At 44.8% G+C, this 20,152-nt stretch overlaps 1 protein-coding gene across 2 annotated transcripts in view; it reads left to right on the forward strand.

The window, feature by feature from the left end:
• LOC137543748 (cyclic nucleotide-binding domain-containing protein 2-like) overlaps positions 1-20,152 on the forward strand; it is a 326,577-nt gene that overhangs the window by 166,866 nt on the left and 139,559 nt on the right. For both annotated transcript variants that reach the window (XM_068264880.1, XM_068264881.1), the window contains exons 8-11: positions 5,996-6,079; positions 14,386-14,531; positions 16,859-16,919; positions 19,164-19,224. In XM_068264880.1, the coding sequence (XP_068120981.1) occupies positions 5,996-6,079; positions 14,386-14,531; positions 16,859-16,919; positions 19,164-19,224 (352 nt within the window). The remainder of the gene's footprint in view (positions 1-5,995; positions 6,080-14,385; positions 14,532-16,858; positions 16,920-19,163; positions 19,225-20,152) is intronic.

The raw sequence follows: 20,152 nt of genomic DNA on the forward strand, positions 1-20,152 counted from the left end.
ACTCTAAATATTATTTCTATCATTCACATTGATATATTTCTTATTTTGAAATGTTAAAACGAACGAGAACTAATGATGATTTAGTGGACCAGTGTGGTTTGTCTTTTGCTTCTGAATTCTCTGTGGTCTTAGTGACTAGGGGTGTGGCAGGGGCGTGATTAGGGGTGTGGCAGGGGCATGATTAGGGGTGTGTCTTAAAGTGACCCTCTTTCCTATTTTAAAAAGTTTGGGAGGTTTGACAATCGTTCTGTATAGCCACGCCTCCGAACTGCGCAAGTGTGCATGCAGCAATGCGAACTGTGTTGGCTATTGTGGATTACTACTTCTGGGGCAAGAGTGGTGACCCAGGATATGGTGGCGGCCCAGTCCAGACACTTTACATATGACATGGAGGCAATCAGGGAGGGGGGGCAGGGGGGTTGGAGTAGGAAGAGGACGCAGTCCACCTCCCAGCAACTTTATGCAGATAAATAGGTATTTACTTTTATTCTCATCTCAGCTATCCATTTGCACGCAAGCCAAAATTATTAGTAAGTCGCTGACCATCTCTATTTGTCATTATTAACACAGCAGGATTTTAAAATAAATTCTAAAAATCAATTAAAACGTATCCCATGATGCACAGGGGTTTATTTACAAAGGTTGGAGAACACTAGAAAACATAAGTAATCTGGGAAAAAGAAACAGTAAAGATGGGCGCAAGCGGACTAATTGGAAAAAAACACGTTTATCCAGGCACATCGCCTCTAGTTAGGACATTTAAATAAGTTATTAAGGAAAAGGAGGTGCTAAAGGGGGTGTGGCCAGAAAAATGGCAAAAAAATTAACCCTTTGCACACTCGCATGCAAATGTTCAAACAAATGCATTCACAGATTCAATCTTCCAGGCACCACTGTTATCTCTACAGCTAAGTTAAAAGCCTGGGTCTTAGTTCACAAAGGAATGCATTCTCTTGCTTAGTCACCTACACTGCGCAGAAGTACCCAGGTAAATCAATGGAATAGAGAAAGTTGATCGGCACTAGATCGCGAGGCAGTGTTGAGAGAAACAGGTGTAATGATAGTGCCTCCAGATGTCATAGAAGTTGATACTGAGAAGATTTTGGGCACCTACCTCAATGATAAGTTTAACGTCACCTTTATTCCACCCCCAACAATCCCAACGTGTGTGTGTGTGGGGGAGGGTTTAGGTTTAGATATTAGGGAGGTAGTGAGTGCGGGGAAAGGGGGGGTGGTAAGGGTTTCGTCGTTAGGTAGGTAGTGTGTGTGCGAGGGGAGGGAGAGTTTAGGTTTAGGCACTAGCTAAGTAATGTGTGCTTGTGTGTGTGTTGGGGGGGGAGGGGGTTAGACATTAGACAGGTAGTGGGGGAGGTTAGCTTTAGGCATTAGGCAAGTAGTGGGGGAGGTTAGTTTTAGGCATTAGGCAGGTAGTGGGGGAGGTTAGTTTTAAGCATTAGGCAGGTCGTGTATGCAGAGGGTGGGGTGGAGAAGTGTTAGTTTCAGGCATTAGGCAGGTAGTGGGGGAGGTTAGTTTTAGGCATTAGGAAGGTAGTGTGTGTGGGGGAGTGTTTTAAGGTTAGGTGTTGGGTAGGACGGTTCTGTGTGAGAGTAGGTTAGGTTTAGCCCTATTAAAATATCAGTATTTATTATCAATATTTTACACTTTTATAGTAAAAAATCAATACCAATACCTTTATCACTACTTATCACAATGAAATGATCTATACCTTGTTTTTTTCCACCACCAATTAAGCTTTCTTTGGGTGGTACATTATGCTAAGAATTATTTTATTCTAAATGCATTATAATACTAATAATAAGAATTTAAAAAAAAAACATTATTTTTAGCCATTATAGTTTTAAAATTATTCATTCTACCGTAATAAAATTCCACACCTTGGCCATTTGTCCCGGTTATTGCAACGTTAAAATTATATTCCTAGTATAATCTAGGGTGACAATATTTTATTTGGAAATAAAGGTGCATTTTTTCAGTTTTACATCCATTACTAAGTTTTAGCCCATAATTTAATAATAATATTCCCTCTTGACATACATATTAAACATTTTTTATTCCCGAAAGTCAGCAGGTGTAATTTTACTATTTGGCCACATGATGTCCCTGCTGAGCACTTCTTAATAGCGTACAATATGTATGCTATAGGAAGCAATGTGTTGCTACATTGTAACTAAGGAAGTGACACGGGCATCAATGGATGCCTGCGATCACAGTGGCCTGCAGGGAAATTAATGATTGAGAACTCGGTGGGCGGAAATCTGCGCGGGAGGAAGTGCGGCGGCTCTATTTCAGAATGAACACTGTTTTTGAACTAAAACAGTATTCATTCTCGGCAGACATGTTCAAATTAGCTCAGGGGACTTTTGTCCTCTGTAGCCAGTCCCCCCTGTTGCTGGAAACATCGCGATCACAGGCATTTGCCCACCCGATTGCCCGCTCAGCACCCCAAACTGCAGGGACGTGACTAGCGCATCCCTGTGGCTGTAGCAGCTGCTGCTGCGGACGTGTGGCTCACATCCCAGCTGCAGTAATGGTTAATCTATGTCTAGAAAATCTGAATTGGATTTTTTTTTTAATTATAATTTCTTGCCAAATATGTTAAAATATAGCGTAAACATTGTCAATCCTGTAAATGACTGTCGTAGCTGGAAATGTCTGTTTTTAACTGATTAGCGATTATGCCTAGGTGTACAGAGGCCCATTAGCAGCTAGAAATAGTCCTGCCCTTTAATGGAATGTTTTGTTTGCTAATGCAAGTTTATGGTTTCAAAAGGTTAATTAATCATTAGAAAATCCTTTTGCAAATATTTAGCACAGCTGAAAACTGCTAATTTGCATTTCATTTACAGTAGTGGCACCCTCAAAAGACCAACATGAGCAGCGACAAGACAATTCTGGCCCAAAAAAAAGTTGAATGGCAATACATGTATTTAGTCTATGCACTCTGTATAGTTAGATGAACATACACATTTTACACATGGTACGTCGTAGTGTCCTGAACAGACACAAATTAATATCTGCAGTAGCACCTCCATCTTATTCCTCATGCTGATGCCTTGGAAGTACACCCTCAGCATTGTGTCCTACCCTCCAGCATTTTGTCCTCGCCCTCAGCCTTGTGCCCTCCCCGTCATGCAAATATGCTTGTGTAATCCCGCACATGCTCTGTACGGATTATGGGCTGGACTGATGACATTATAAGAAGTGGGGATGGTTGTTCGAATTCCATTTACGATCGGAAATTGCATTTCTGCATCGGAATTCGGAAATCGGTAATACAAGTGCAATAGGCGGTTAATTGCGGAACTTTCCGTGAAAATGTACCACAATTTTAAAGAGAACCCGAGGTGGCCTTGTATTACGTAAGTGGGGCACAGAGGCTGGTTGGGCACACTAACACCAGCCTCTGTTGCCCCATCGTGTGTGTCAAAGACCCCCCTGCTCGCCGCTAAACTCCCCGCAGTGCTGGCGACATGCAGCGCGTCGCCAGCACAATGTTTACTCTATCGCTGTCTGTCAGTGCCGCTCCCACGCCTCCTCCGCATCGCCGCTACTCGCCCTCGTCCCTTCCCTCCAATCAGCGGGAGGGATGGGACGAGGGCGGGTAGCGGCGATGCGGAGGAGGCGGCGGAGCGGCGCTGACAGACAGCGCTAGAGTAAACATTGTAGCTCTGCGGGGGTATAGCGGCGAGCAGGGGGGTCTTTGACACACACGATGGGGCAACAGAGGCTGGTGTTAGTGTGCCCAACCAGCCTCTGTGCCCCACTTACGTAATACAAGGCCACCTCGGGTTCTCTTTAACATTGATTTTCTCAAAAACTACAAGGTCTTTTTGAAAGATTTTTTTCCCTCTTGTTTTCACTCTTCTGCTTAATATACCCCCAAAATTTGGTGTTTCTAGCATCTACAGGGGTTTTGCTATTAACCGCTAAAGTTGGCAGCCGTTGCCTGTAATGTAAAATGTGGAAAATCCACATTACAGATATACGGTAATTTTAAGCCAATCATAAGATTTAGAATGAATAAGCCAATCAGAGAATTCGGAAATTTCCACCTAAATCCCCTTTCTCTGATTGGTTTATTCATTCTGAGTCTTCTGATTGTCATATTACTGCATATCGGTAATGCAGATTTTTCGCATTTTACAGTACAGTCAATAGCCACTGAAGTTAGAGGTTAATGGCAAAGCCCCCATATATGCTAGAAACGCCAAATTTTCAGGGTATGTTAAGCAGAAGAGTGGGAACAAGAAGACCTCGTAGTGTTTGAGAAAAATCGATGTTAAAGTCGGTGGAAATTTCAGAAAAAAATCTTCATCCAAATGCAGAAATCTGTAGCGGAAAGAGGAATCGGGAGCGGTAATCAGCAACCCCTCAGCGCTGCCTGGCACTGATTGGCCAGGCTTGCTCAAGGGGTCTGGAGGGGCGGGTAGCAGCGAATCGGCGGCGATCAGAATATGCACGCAGCTAGCAAAGTGCAAGCTGCGTGCAGTAAACTCTCTCACTCACTCTCATCCAAGACTATAAACTATTGTCACAACCTCTTTGCAACTTTCTACCACAGTCTACCTATCATGCTCCAAGCCTGGAAATTTTCAAATGTACCCTCAAGACACACGTTTTCAGACAAGCATATAATTTGCTGCAGCTAGAATTTAAAGCTCACTGCTAACTCCTTTGTCTACTCCCCCAGTGTCTCAACCCCACTGCTCTCTATATTGTAAGATCACAAGGGCGGGAACCTTCCTTTTTGTTTCCTGTTTCTTTGAAATTTATCAAATGATCATCTATAATTATTGGTGATGTTATTTAAACTACACATCAATTGCATGTATCAGTACTTGTGTCACTATCGTAGTTGTCTACTCATGTATCTATGCTCTCCATTTTTGTATATTTTGCATTTTGCATATTTTGCACCAGGCAGCACAGTTGCGTAGTGGTTAGCGCTCTCGCCTTGCAGCACTGGGTCCCTGGTTCGAATCCCAGCCAGGTTAACATCTGCAAGGAGTTTGTATGTTCTCCCCGTATCTGCGTGGGTTTCCTCCAGGCACTCCGGTTTCCTCCCACATCCCAAAAAACATTCAGATAATTTAATTGGCTTCTGCCTAAATTGGCCCTAGACTACAATACATACACATAGGACATTTGACTATGGTAGGGACTAGATTGTGAGCTCCTCCGAGGGACAGTTAGTGACAAGACAATATATACTATGTACAGCGCTGCGGAAGATGTCAGCGGTATATAAATACTAAATAATAATTCTAATAATAATGTTGTACAGCACTAGAAAATATGTTGGAGCTCTATAAATAATAATAAAAAGCCATATTGTGGAGTAGCCAATAAAAAGAAAAGATTGTGACGGGTCAGGCAAAAGAACACAAACACTGGACAAAGGAAGGATGAAAAAAAGTGTTACAGAACAAAAATGAAAGTTTGAGGTGTTCAGATTACATAGAAGATCATTTGTGAGGTGTACATCAAATGAGAAGATGTTGTAGGACTGACTGATGCCAACTGTGAAGCATGGTGGAAGAAATGTGGTGGTCTAGGACTGCTTTAGTGCTGGTTAAGTGATGGTAAAAAGGATCTTGCAGAAGAAAGTCTATTACTTCCACATTGACGCAGCAGCAGTGGAAGGCATTGAAGTCAATGAGCTATGCATACATTTTAAAACTGTTTTGCGATGGCGGTGGCAGCGTGGTGTGCATATGTGGAACGGTGAAAAAAACCCAGGAATCCCAGTGATGTACTCCCTGTCCAGCAGGGAGTGAGGGGTGGTGGCAGGCGTATGTGTGTGTGTGTGTGTGTGTGTGTGTGTGGATGGGGGGCTACAATATGCTCGTTATTCCATGGGCTATAGGACTAGTTTCATATACTGTTCTTATAGAAGCTATTTTTACGACTACCAGTAATTCATATTGTGTTAGTAATATGATATTTTACCGTATTTCACTTCCTTTATTTTAGGATGTTGCCATTTTGACTAATGCTAAGAGGAATGCTACAGTGGTGTGCCACGACACCGTCTCCCTGCTCGCCATATCTAAACAGGTAAGGGTTTTATTTCATGACATCCTTTATACTTTTGGTTGGGGATTACAGCAGTACACAATTAAAGAGAAACCGTAACCAAGAATTGAACTTCATCCCAATCAGTAGCTGATACCCCCTTTTCCATGAAAAATCTTTTTCTTTTCTCAAACAGATCATCAGGGGGCTCTGTGTGGCTGACATTGTGGAGAAACCCCTCCCACAGGAAACTGTGAGGACCATGGTCCTGGCAGTTTCCTGTCTGTGAACCTCGTTGCATTGTGGGAAATAGCTGTTTACATCTGTTTCCAACTGCCAAAAAAGCAAGCAGAAGCTACTTTCAGTGACATCACCTGCCAGCAGTAGGAATGTCACCATGTGATAAAAAATCAGAATGTAAATCAGGGAGAGGAATGATTTTACAATGGGCAAACACTGGCTAAATTATTTATGCATAATTATTGTAAAAATAAAGCAATTTTTATTGCATTATTTTCACTGGAGTTCCTCTTTAAGTGCTACAGAAAACCCAGATAGCTAATGGTAACACAGACCCCTGTAGTCTCCCTTGTGGGATGAGAGGCTTTTGGCAAATGTTATTCTTCTTCTAAAGAAAAGAAGAAAGAGCTGGCACACAACTGGCAACAGCAATTGCTTGTATTGGCACAAACAGGTGTATACACAATGTTTCAGGCGTGGCCCTTCTTCAGATGTTCCCACCCCATAGGCATTGAAACCTTAAATTCCCAACCCACAGGAAATCCTGTGACATAAATGCATATTTATTAGGGGTGGGACGGCAAATCCGGCGAATCCACGAATCCCTCGAATATTGAGAAATATTCGAGATTCGTGGATTCGAATCCCAACGCCCTTTCCCCCTTAACGAATCCGCCGAATCCCGCTGCATCCCCGCTCGCAACCGCCGATCCCCCGCTCGTCCTCTTCCGAACCCCCCCGCGCCTCCTTCGCTCGCCCCATGCATAGATGTGAGCATCGGCTCACCTAAAACCTGCCCTGGATTCTCTACCTGCCACCAGCGCAGAGCCGCAGAGCCGCAGACCTCTTGTTTCCTCCTCTGTTCCCTCTAGTAACCGCCCGGCGCTTCAGTGATGACGCGATGCAAATGCCGATCACTAGGGGGAACAGAGGAGGAAGCAAGAGGTCTGCGGCTCTGCGCTGGCGGCAGGTAGGGAATCCAGGGCAGGTGTTAGGTGAGCCAATGCTCATATCTATGCAAGGGGCGAGCGGAGGAGGCGCGGGGGGGTCGGAAGAGGACAAGCGGGGGATCGGTGATTGCGCGGGGATGCAGTGGGATTCGGCGCTGGATCCCCTTGTTAGGTGAGCCGATGCTATTTTTTTCTATGTAGGGGGTGAGCAGAGGAGGCGCACAGAGGGAGGGGTACCCTGGCTAGCTATACTGAGGGTCCCTATACCTAACTAGCTACACTGAATGCGCCTATACCTAACTAACTACACTGAATGCCCCTATACCTAACTAGCTATACTGAGGGTCCCTATACCTAACCAGCTATACTGAGGGTCCCTATACCTAACTAGCTACACTGAATGCCCCTATACCTAACTAGCTATACTGAGGGTCCCTATACCTAACTAGCTACACTAAATGCCCCTATACCTAACTAGCTATACTGAGGGTCCCTATACCTAACTAGCTACACTGAATTCCCCTATACCTAACTAGCTATACTGAGGGCCCCTATACCAAACTAGCTATACTGAATCCCCTTATACCTAGCTATACTGAATGCCCTTTTACCTAATTAGCTATACTGAATGCCCCTATACCTAACTAGCTATACTGAATGCCCCTATACCTAACTAGCTATACTGAATGCCCTTATATCTAGCTATACTGAATGTCCCTATACCTAGCTATACTGAATGCCCCTATACCTAGCTATACTGAATGCCCCTATACCTAGCTGTACTGAATTCCCCTATACCTAACTAGCTATACTGAGGGCCCCTATACCTAACTAGCTATACCGAGGGCCCCTATACCTAACTAACTTTACAGAAGGCCCCTATACCTTGCTAGCTATACTAAAGGCCCCTATGCTTTGCTAGCTTTATTAAAGGCATCTATACCTAACTAGCTATACTGAAGGCACCTATACCTAACTAGCTATACTGAAGGCACCTATGCCTAGCTAGCTATACTGAAGGCACCTATGCCTAGCTAGCTATACTGAAGGCACCCAAGCCTAGCTAGCTATACTGAAGGCACCTATGCCTAGCTAGCTATACTGAAGGCACCTATGCCTAGCTAGCTATACTGAAGGCACCTTTACCTAGCTACCTATAGTGTGAGCACCTAGCCTGCCTACCTATACTGTGGGCAACTATTCCACGGATCGCAGGATTCGTTAGATTCGGGATTCGAAAGGTTCGAGATATTCGAGAACCTTTTTAGATTCGGATTCGGATTCGAAGAAATTGTGGATTCGTCCCATCCCTAATATTTATGCAAATATAATGCAAACCTTGAAAACATTCATGAATACAAATTTCTGCAAAATAAAAATGCAAATTCATGCAGAAATTATGCAAGATATATAGCCAAACAATCCTTATGCCCTTAAAGGGTCTAGCGAGACAATTCTGGGCAACTACAAAATCCCTATGTCTACCCCAGCAGAAGCTGAGGATAGCTCCCTTCAACAGAACTTAATTGTAACCACAATAATCGTACAGTACCAGTGGAGATTCTATTCCATATCTCTGCTCTCCACTATGTTGCTTGCAAATGCTTTGCCTTATCCTCCTATGTCTATAGTATTATATTATGTTACTGATATTAAAGGCTCCGTCCATATCTCAGCACTCATAGCTCCTACACACTCCAATTTTGAAGGTAGGGTGGGGACCCCCCGAACTACCTCTGTGCTAAATTGGTTCCTGAGATAGGGTATATCAAAGCTATCTTGTGGCACAGAGGTAGTTCGGCTCCCTACCCTCAAAATTTGGAGCGCTGTGCTATTGAGCTAGGGATGCTCGCTGGATTCCACGATTCCGGCCGGAATTAGGTCAATTCCGATTCCGGCGGTCAGAATGGAATTGCTAAACCTCTAAAACGGAATTCCGCAGAATTTTCCAGAAAACAAAAATCAATCTCTCCCTCCTCCTCCTCCTCCATCATCTTCCATTGTGGATCTGCTCTGCACCTTTCCCTTGGAGAAACAGGAACTTGATTATGGTCCTATGCTCTTCCAAACTGAACTTCTTTGGAGATGTTGCCAATTTCACTTTGGACTGAACAAAAAGATAAGTTAAAATCATATGTAGTCGATTTTTGCATCATTGAATATAGACAACTCTGAAATACTTGGCAGTATTGGACCAATCAGAGAATGCAAAACTTTACTGCAGGAATTGGAAAACCGCAGACATTTTAAACCGTTTAAAACTCGGTAGTATCCAAGTCTTTTGATTGGTCTAAAAAGACACCCGATTTCCACTGAAAAAAAATCTGCATTCACTGATTGGTCTGATGCATCCGAGTTCTGTGATTGGCCTAACAATTCCGAGTTGCTGTAATGCGGCATTCCAATAGATTTTCAAGTGCTGATTTCCCATTACCTCTGCCAATTTCCGATCAATAACTCAGAAATCGGCATTACAGAAGCGTAATAAGGGATTTTAGCGCCTTGAGGGCAAAGACAGTTTTGGTGCCCCCCTCTGGACAAAATGGGCATGGCCACGCATCAAAATGTAGTCGTGGTCATGGGTGGACTCAAATGTTTTTTAGACAGCCAGATGTGCCCCCTTCCCCCGTTTAGATAGCCAGATGTGCCCCTCTTTAAATGGCTAAACGTGCCTCACTTTAGATAGCCAAATGTGCCACCCTTTAGATAGCCACGTTATCTGCTGCTGTTACCGCTTCGGCACACCACTGCAGAGAGAGGGACAGAAGCAGGGGCACTTTGGGTAGCCAGTGAGCCACCTCTCACGCACGTGGGGGTGTAGTGGCCGTGCAGAGTGCCGTCACTGTGCTGCGCCCGAGGACATATGTCCCCCCATAGCTACGCCTCTGTGGTATTCTGCCAGAATTTTCCTACCAACCCTACTCAGCACCCCCTTGTATTCACATTTCCAAACCAAAATACACGATGTTCAGGGAGATTTTTAGCAGCGCTACTAACAATCACGTCACATAACAGAATAAATGCATGACTGAACAAACGAACAGGGAATATGATGATGCCATTGACTTGGCTTTATCCAACAAACACTGAAATAATTGTTTTCAAAGAACAAAATCAACTTAAACTTTTATTATCATCCCCCGGGGATTTACCGCGAGGAAAGAGGCCAATGAATAAACTTCACGCTCGCTCCTTGGCAGCCGCAGAGATAGCGTGTTATCAGCACGTGCCTCTAGTTTTTCTAATTTTCCAAATGCGCAAAAAAATAAACCAGGCGGTGTGAAATGAAATGAGCCTCGGTTTACATTGAGCAATATACGAGCGCGGTAATTCACGGCATAATTTTAATATGATGTTCTGATTATACATTATAGCACCAATTTCAGTCCTGCCAAGTGATTAATGATAAAATATATTCAGGATGAAGGAATCATTTCTGCAAATGTTGTAGAATATGAGAGATTGATTAGAACCATAATGTTTTACAATTGACTTAACTCATCATTTTATTTTCTTCGGGGAAAAATGGGGAGAGTTATTCAGAAAAACTTCACTTCCAGGAAGCCTTGCCCTTCATAAGACGACACACCGGGTGATTTTTTTCTCTACAGCTTATCATGGGGCTTAGATAGAAAATCATTAAATATGTGTACTATTAGGGGTATTTTTCTAGCACAGGCTGAACATGAAAATATGCTGTTTTTATTTTGTATTAGAGAGAGAGAGAGAGAGAGAGGGAGAGAGAGAGAGGGGGGGAGAGAGAGGGGGAGAGAGAGAGAGAGAGAGAGGGAGGGAGGGAGGGAGGGGGAGAGAGAGAGAGAGAGAGGGGAGAGAGAGAGAGGGGGGGAGAGAGAGAGGGGGGGAGAGAGAGAGGGAGGGAGGGAGAGAGAGAGGGAGGGAGGGAGAGAGAGAGAGAGAGAGAGAGAGAGAGAGAGAGAGAGAGAGAGAGAGAGAGAGAGAGAGAGAGAGAGAGATTAATTGTATTCATGCTTACAGCATTGTAGAGCATTTTCCCCAAAGCACAGTTAGTGCAGAATATTTTTATACACATTTTTAAATAAAGGATTTTAAAATTAATCATGCATGAAAACAGAAAATAAATGAACTCATGCTATCTTTTTTGTGTTAATGCATATGGTATTGAAGAACATTGCTTTTTCACAATAGGGTGGGATCCGATCCGAAAATTGGATTTGACCCGTTTTGCCCATCACAACAGCATACCTCCCAATTTTTTGAAATAAGAAAGAGGGACACTTAAGCCACGCCCCTGATCACGCCCCTGATCACGCCCCCGTCAAACCCCTAGTCACACAGGGCATAAAGATTTCATAAGAAAAATATGCTATTTTATAATTCAAATCACACAGGTCCTTTCTATCTTGGTTAATTTTCCTTCATATTAACATTTGAAAATAATGAATATATTAATTCAAAGGATAGGAATACCGTTTACAGTAGAAAAATACATAAATTTGCATAGATCTGTACATCAGTCCTGAAAGAGGAACTAGAGGGACAGGGCTCCCAAAGAGGGACTGTCCCTCTAAAAAAGGGACAGTTGGGAGCTGTGCAACAGCACCACGGGTAACGTGTACTTGCTGTTTTTCCAGTAGTGCAATATATTTTAGTGGGCACTATTTGTAGCTAACCTGGCATCAGCTATTTTATCTATTTGTAGCTACAGTTAGCTTAGGGTTAGGCGTCACTTCGGGAGGGGTAGGCTAGGCATCAGTAAGGGGAATTGGTTAGAGTTAGGCACCAGGTGGGGGGGTTGTTTAGGGTTAGGCATTGGTTGAGGGGGTCGATTAGGGTTAGGTATAGTTGGGGGGAGCCGGATGGGGTCAGGCTTTGGATTGGGGGATGGGTTAGGCATTGGTTTGTGGGGTCAGTTAGGGTTAAGAATCGGTTACAATACAATACAATACAATAACATTTGTAAAGTGCTTTTCTCCCATAGGACTCAAAGCGCATAGCTGTGTCTCAGATTAATACAGGGTTGCAGGCTGGGTTGTGTTACAGAGGAGATAGTCAGATGTCCATGAATGCCAGACTGAAGAGGTAGGTTTTCAGTTTAGACTTAAATGCTTCCAGGGATGGAGCTGTCCTGATTGGGTGTGGCAGGGAGTTCCAAAGTGTAGGGGCAGCATGACAAAAGGCTCTGTCTCCAAAGGTTTTGAGGTGGACTCTGGGGGTGACCAAGGTGTTAGGGAGTCAGTTAAAGGACCACTATTGTGAAAAAAGAAGGCAGTTAAAATCTGATAGAACTGACAGGTTTTGGGCCAGTCCATCTCTTCGTGGGGGATTTTCAGGGTTTTCTTTGTTTTCAACACCATTTCCTGAACAGCAGTTGCAAAGTCTGATAACATAATGCGCAAGTGAGTAGGGAGGCCGGCTAGTATCTTACTATTTTGGCAGTTAAACTGCTGTTCAGGAAATGCTGTCGAAAATAAAGAAAACACTGAGAATCCCCCATGAGGAGATGGGCTGGCCCAAAACCTGTCGGTTCTGTCAGATTTTAACTGCCTACTTTTTTGGTGCTTTAAGGTTAAAGGGGCAATATGGCGAAAATTTTTAAAATTTAAAGTATGTGCAAACATAGACAAATAAGTAAATTTTTCCAGAGTAAAATGAGCCATAAATTACCTTTCTCCCATGTTGCTGTCACTTACAGTAGGTAGTAGAAATCTGACAGAAGTGACAGGTTTTGGACTAGCCCATCTCTTCATAGGGGATTCTCAGCAAGACTTTTATTCTTTATAAAGATCTTCCCTAAAATGATTTAAACAATGATGCTGGCCAGCCTCCCTGCTCCATACACAGTTTTTTGGCAGTTGGACAGAGCAACTGCAATTCACTAAGTGCTTCTGAAAATAAATAAATCTCTGAGAATGCCCCCATGAAGAGATGAACTAGTCCAAAACCTGTCACTTCTGTCAGATTTCTACTGCCTACTGTAAGTGACAGAAACATAGGAGAAAAGTAATTTATGGCTCATTTCGCTCTGGAAAAATGTACTTCTTATTTCTATATGTGGGCACATATTTAACATTTTACAAATTTTCACCATAGTGCCCCTTTAACCATTTGCCGACCGCACGCTTATACCGTGCGTCGGCAAAGTGGCAGCTGCAGGACCAGCGACGCAGTACTGTGTCGCCAGCTGCAGGCTGATTAATCAGGAAGCAGCCGCTCGCGCGAGCGGCTGCTTCCTGTCAATTCACGGCGGGGGGCTCCGTGAATAGCCTGCGGGCCGCCGATGGCGGCTCGCAGGCTAAATGTAAACACAAGCGGAAATAATCTGCTTTGTTTACATTGTACGGCGCTGCTGCGCAGCAGCGCCGTAAGGCATATCGGCGATCCCCGGCCAATCAGCGGCCGGGGATCGCCGCCGTGTGACAGGGGACGTCCTGTCACTGGCTGCACAGGACGGATAGCGTCCTGTGCAGCCCGGATCACCGGGGGGAGAGGTAGGAGAGGGAGGGGGGTGAATGTCGCCGCGGAGGGGGGCTTTGAGGTGCCCCCCCCCCGCAACATGCCTGCAGACCGGAGCGATCAGACCCCCCCCTGCACATCATCCCCATAGGGGGGAAAAAAGGGGGGCGATCTGATCGCTCTGCGTGCACCCTGATCTGTGCTGGGGGCTGCAGAGCCCACCCAGCACAGATCACAACAAACAGCGCTGGTCCTTAAGGGGGGGTAAAGGGTGGGTCCTCAAGTGGTTAAGCATCAGCTGGGGGTATTGGTTAGGGTTAGACATTGATAGAAGAAGGGTTCAACTGGGAATGGGGTCAGGTTAATCGATAATAATATATTGGTAAAATTTACTGATATTTTGCTATCGTAATTACATAGAGCTGAATAGTATAATAGCAGTCATTTTACGGATATTCTACTAGTGGATATCTCCGGCGGCCATTTCTCCGGGCACATTTCTGTTACACATACACACACAACAAACATGGCTACAGATCTGTCTGTCTCATGGCCTACACAACAAACATGGCTACAGATCTGTCTGTCTCATGGCCTACACAACAAACATGGCTACAGATCTGTCTGTCTCATGGCCTACAGCACCCTCCTCTGGCTGGAAACAAACCACTTTGGTAAATTCATGTGTCTTGGATTAATTGTGCTTTCTTTTTTCTTTATCAGGACTTTCTTAATATATTTCTGAAAACCGAATCCCAGGAAGGTCCTGACCATCTTCAGCTGTTGCGCAGCATTGATCTGCTCAGTGGGTGGCCTATCCATAAACTTCCATACAACAACCCCAGGATCTGTGTCCACACTTTCTTCAGGTATTTGCCTTTCCTGTCTCGGGACAGCTTATATTCTTTCTGCAAATGCTATTGTAGTCTCTTGGAATCTGACCTTATACTGCATTGTCACATGGCAGCTGAAATTAGAAATCAGGCTTAAAGGAGCTAAACTGATGGGTAGGAGGTGGTGTAGTGGGTTTACAGAAGGATATAGCTTAGTGTACATCAGTGCCACCTGTGCGATCATGTTCCGTATTAGGGGAAGGTCAGATAAGAGACATGGAGCTAGTCACAGGCGGCAAGACCATGCTGGCTAGAGTATAGAACTAGTATAGAATTAGATTATGGTACTATATGACACCTAGACGGGCAACTATGACTCCACTGCCACTGCTGCTCTGCACTTACACTGGAGCGGGCCTCCTAGGCCGCTGTGATGGAGGTTAATGCCGCAGGGTGAAGGGAGGTCAGGGGACCGTCTGACAGATCTCTGGGGGGGGGTACTCTGTCGCATAGGGTTCCTTCGGGTCACAGATTGAGGATATTGTGGTGGTCACAACCACTAGAGAGCAAATTGTGACCCCCATATGCACACACACGGGGTGTAACTACATTAAGCCCTCCCCGGGCTTAATGTAGTTACACCCCGTGTGTGTGCATATGGGGGTCACAATTTGTAGTTATGCCAATGGAGTAACATAGGCTCTCTAGTGGTTGTGACCACCACAATATCCTCAATCTGTGACCCGAAGGAATCTATGCGACAGAGTACCCTGAGCAAATGCCAAGTTTACCCCATTGATGCATATACACAAAGGGTAATCTGAGCGAGACAGGCAAAAACTGTGCAGTATAAGATGCTCTGGAATATAAGACACACAAGGGCAAAAACCAGGAAAAAAGAAATATATACTAAACAAAAAAAATCTACAGTATATATATATATACTAAAACCAGGAAAAAAATAAATATATACTAAACCTGGTGCGTCCATGTTCCAGGAGCATCTTGTGCATGTTCTCCCCTAAATGGTGTCCTCCTGTGTACCCCATGAGTTCCCTTCTGTCCCCAGTGTGTCCCCTTCTGTCCCAGCTTCTGTCCCCAGTGTGTGCCCGCTCCCCCATGCCTCCGCTCCCTCTCGTGTCTCCGCTCCCCCCGTCTATCAGTAGCAAGTGTAGCGGCATGTCCTACCTAAACCATGGCACCCACGGGGATCACAGACCTCTTCCCTTCCATGTGGCTCCCCCTAATGACCACTTCTGCAGAAGCCATTTCTGGGGCGGCACGTGCGGAAGTGGAGAGGTCTGGGATCCCTGTGGGCGCCATGGATTAGGTAAGACATGCTGTTACACTTGCTACTGATAGACGGGGGGAGCGGAGACACGGGAGGGAGCAGAGGCATGGGGGAGTAGGCACAGCGCTGAGGACAGAAGGGAAGACACAAGCAGGGAATCCCCGATGTGGCGGTGTATCCGGGGTTCGTATCGGCGGGAGTTCGAAAGTCGGATATTCCCTGAATTCGCTGTATAAGAAGAAGGGACTTTTTCTCCCCATTATTTGGGAAGATAAAATGCATCTTATACGGTAGAAAATACGGTACATCTTACCCCAGAGTCCATTGTGGCTTAGAGGGGAAAAGTGATTAATGCTGCCAGGACTTTTGAAGGAGCAGGGTGAGCCTTTTTTATGCTTTACCATGCGCCCTTATTTCCCGGTGCCTCAATTACATGTACACGATGTGAGACCAGGCCTGAAACACATAACAGCCCTGCAAAAAATAGTAGTCTCCCGGCTGACATCAAGTAGTTCCATCACTTTACTCTGGACTCCGGTAATTAAAGCCACAGTCGCTCACTGCTTGTTTTTACAGTCTGAACGATGGTCATAATTTCTAGGTAAAATAACGTTTTAGACTCAACTTAGCGGTAGCGGCCATATTTCTGTGTGTTTCCGCTCCCCATGAATCCAACATGGATGGCAGAATGCAGAGCCGGCTCTGAAATTGCGTTGCTTACTGTTTTTATCTATCCGCTGTTGGTATATAAAGCAAAAATAAAGCTAAGTAATGACTCCAATAAACGCTGCTAACTTGTTAGCACGCGGCACTGCGGGTGATGAATTAAAGCCTATCCACGCGACGCTGTGCGGTGTTATATCGGCAATACGCTTTCCTTATAGCGCTAGTTATGACTCTAGATTTCCCTGCTTTGAGAGAGAGCAGCCAATAAAGATAAAGTGCCTGTACCGGAGAACTTTGAATAAACTTTGCCTCCCGTTCCGCCTGCGCGAGACATAAACCGCCTCGCGGAAAATTTATCATAAAGATATAAACTCTACCTCGCTCTGTTTTTATCTTCTTTTAATAGGCCTGGAACGGTTATTACAAAAGACTCAAAGGCCTCTTCGAAAATCTATGTGATCAAAAGCGTAAGTGAAGCAAATATATTTATCATAGCGATGCAGCGTCTGCCCATTACCTCTCCTGCTTTACAAATCTCTGCGGTTTGTGTTTTGATTCATCGCTCAATATGTAATTATGACTCGAGAGTTTACTAGAAAACACTGGAAAGAGAGGTGAAAATTGCTGATTTGCAGGAAGCGGGATCCTCCTGAGCGGCCGCCGGTGCGCTGCCTTAAATCAGTGTTATCACATATGGACGGAGGCCAAGGGCAAGGGCAAGGCCAAGAAGTTTTGTACTGGCTTGGAAAGTTACTGTGCCCTGGAGAGCCCGGGGTCGATGCCCAGCGCTGCCAAGCTTGCAAGAGATTTGCAACTCTAACAATTAGTGCTCATGGTAACGACTGCCTCGTAAGACAAGGTATCGTTTGTCTTTGAAAGAACACAGCCTCTGTTCCGAGCTCTAGAAATGCTGCCTAGTGTAGAGGAAGACATTTTTGTAAAGGACTATAGCAAAGAAAGGAAGCTGTTAAAACCTGACAGAACCGACAGGATCTGGACTAGTCCCTTTCCTCATTGGGAGATTCTCGGGGTCTTGTTTGTTTTCTAAAAGCATTTTCTAGCAGTTGCTAAGTCTAACTGACAAAATAGTGTGCAAGTGAGCAGAGAGGCTGGCTGGTACCTTACTATTTTGGCAGTTAAACTGCTGTTCAGGAAATGCTTTTGAAAATAATGAAAACCCTGAGCATCCCCATGAGGAGATGGACTAGTCCAAAACCTAGTCAGCTATGACTAAGGAGCCATGAATTAGCGCCGATACACAAGAGCTGTATTTGTGCTGTTTTGTCCACATTGCTTGAATAAAAATCAGACTTTTATCCATAGCTGGTGCAGCGGGATTCTTCCTCTCTGTTACATATGTGGCTGTCTGTGTCCTGCTCCCAGCTATAGGAGTGGGGTGGTTGCAGCAACCTGTCCAGTCTGCCAGTCCAAAACCTGTCGGTTCTGTAAGATTTTAACTGTTTCCTTTTTTTCGCTGGAGACCGGCCTCCTAATTTTTACATGAACATGATACTAATTTTGCATTAATTATCAGGGCACAAAGTTTTGCGCATTGCACAGTTGTAGTTTTTTTTGCAGTAAATATATTAAAATGCCTGGCTGGCTGCATGTTGTAGCTGCTTATTGCACAGAGCAGATCATAAGATCCCACCCACCTTCTCCTACTGCTAAGAGAGGTTAACTCTCTGTGGCCAGCATTGTAGCTTTTTTTTTTATCTTTCTGCCCATTTCCCCCCAGTGTGTAATGAGCATGAAACCCTTCCCACACCACCCCAATGTTTTTGTAAAAGCTGTTTCTATCTCTTATCACCCTGCCCCCCAGCAACAAGAAGCCATCTCTCAATGCTCTTTTATTTAGCCCATTTTAAAGACAGTGCGTGGGGTATAGGAGGGATTGAATACTTTTTTACATGCAAGGCCATCACTACACAAACAGCTGTTACACAGTGAGTTTGGTGTGTCAGTGTGAAGCAGTACACTAATTACACTACCTGATTGATGTATACACATGCAAGATGTTTTAAAGCACTTTATGCCTGCAATTTAGCATTGCAATGGGATTTCGGCACTTAAAATGCTGCTTTGCGTAAAATCCAGTAGTTTCCCCGGGACTTTTGGTGTGTATCCCACTCATCCATGCAAAAACTCAGGTGTTATGCTGGGGATACACGGGTTGACCGGTGGCTCGATTAGCCGCCGGATCGACCCCAGCCGCGTCCCCGCTCGTCCGCTCATGCGCGCGGATCGATTACTGCTCGCCCCCGCCGGCGCTTCCTTATCAGCGCTCGATTCCCTGCCATTGTCCGCAGGCGGGAATCGAGCGGGCAGGGGTCGAGCAGCTTGATCGGGCCAGCTGAATATTATCAGCTGGCCGGATCAGCTGGTCGATACGCGGTACAGAAATGTGCCGTGTATCCACAGCATTAGAGCCCTTGAAACATCTTTTCCATCACTTTTCTGGGCAGAATTAATGTTTCTAGTTTTTAAAGTTCGCCTCCCCATTGGAGTCTATTGCGGCTCGCAAAAGTACGCGCGAACTGAACTTTTGCGGAAGTTCACGTTCGAGGTTCGCAAACCGAAAATCGGAGGTTCGAGCCATCTCCATTAGGAACTTAGTACTGTGTCATTATAAATTATGTAGGCATACAACGCTAACCTTTTAATTACCATTAAAGTACAAAGCAATTACATGCACTGTTGTTTTTTCCCAGGGATCAGTCCGTGTCTTAAAAGCTGTGCCCAACCAGAAACCACAACCGCTCTTTAATGCCAGTAAGTATAAATAAGTATTAGCAATTCTTGGGGCATCCCGAATAGATACACAAGGATGACATAATCCTATCACAGTATGGATCCTCCTCATATGGAGAGGATTGGATTGAATCTTTATAACATTTTCAATGATTTTCCTTTAGTTGATTAGCAGGATGCATCTTGCTTTCAAAGCCTCCATGTGTTTTTCTCCCCTCCTGTAATTGATTTAAACAGACACATTAAGAAAATCAATAATTATTACAGGATAGGAATGAGAGATATGATGTAACTGATCAGAGGTGAGCAATTCTTTGTTTAGCATTCTGTTTTTCAGAATTAAAGAGACTCCAATCCTGCAGCCTACTTTATAAGTTATAATCAGGGCCAGATTTGGACATTTTACCGCCCAAGGCCCACTGTCACCAACCCTGTCCTTGGAGGAAGCACAGCACAGGATGGAGGAGCACAGGATCAGTGCTCCATTGCTTGCCACTGTGGAAGCAGGGCAGCCACGGACTGGGTTTGTGACTGCTTTGGTTTACATGTTTAGCAGTTTTAATGTCTTAGTGTGCCAGCCCACTGCCCGCCCCTTGCTTCCTGGTGCCCTAGACCATGGCCTTTGCGGTCTTTACTCAAATCCAGTCATGGTAATAATAATAATGATGATAAAAAAGCCGACACAATAGGAGGAAGGAGGCAATCCTTTAAAACCCTGTACACACACTAGATGGCCATTCAGGGCAGACTCTGCATAGAATTAGACTTGAGTACGACAGCCCCCTATGCCCCCCACTATGTGCCCCGGATGAACCAATAGTAGGCGTCAATTTTAAAAGGGCGCCTGGAAAAAAGGGCACCTTGTGTAGCCCATATATGCCAAATTCGGCTACAAAAAGGGCGCCCGGTGTAGCCCATATGCCAAATTCAGCTACAAAGAGGGCCTGGT

The sequence above is a fragment of the Hyperolius riggenbachi genome, chromosome 2 (assembly GCF_040937935.1).
Source record: "Hyperolius riggenbachi isolate aHypRig1 chromosome 2, aHypRig1.pri, whole genome shotgun sequence".
Lineage (NCBI taxonomy): Eukaryota > Metazoa > Chordata > Amphibia > Anura > Hyperoliidae > Hyperolius > Hyperolius riggenbachi.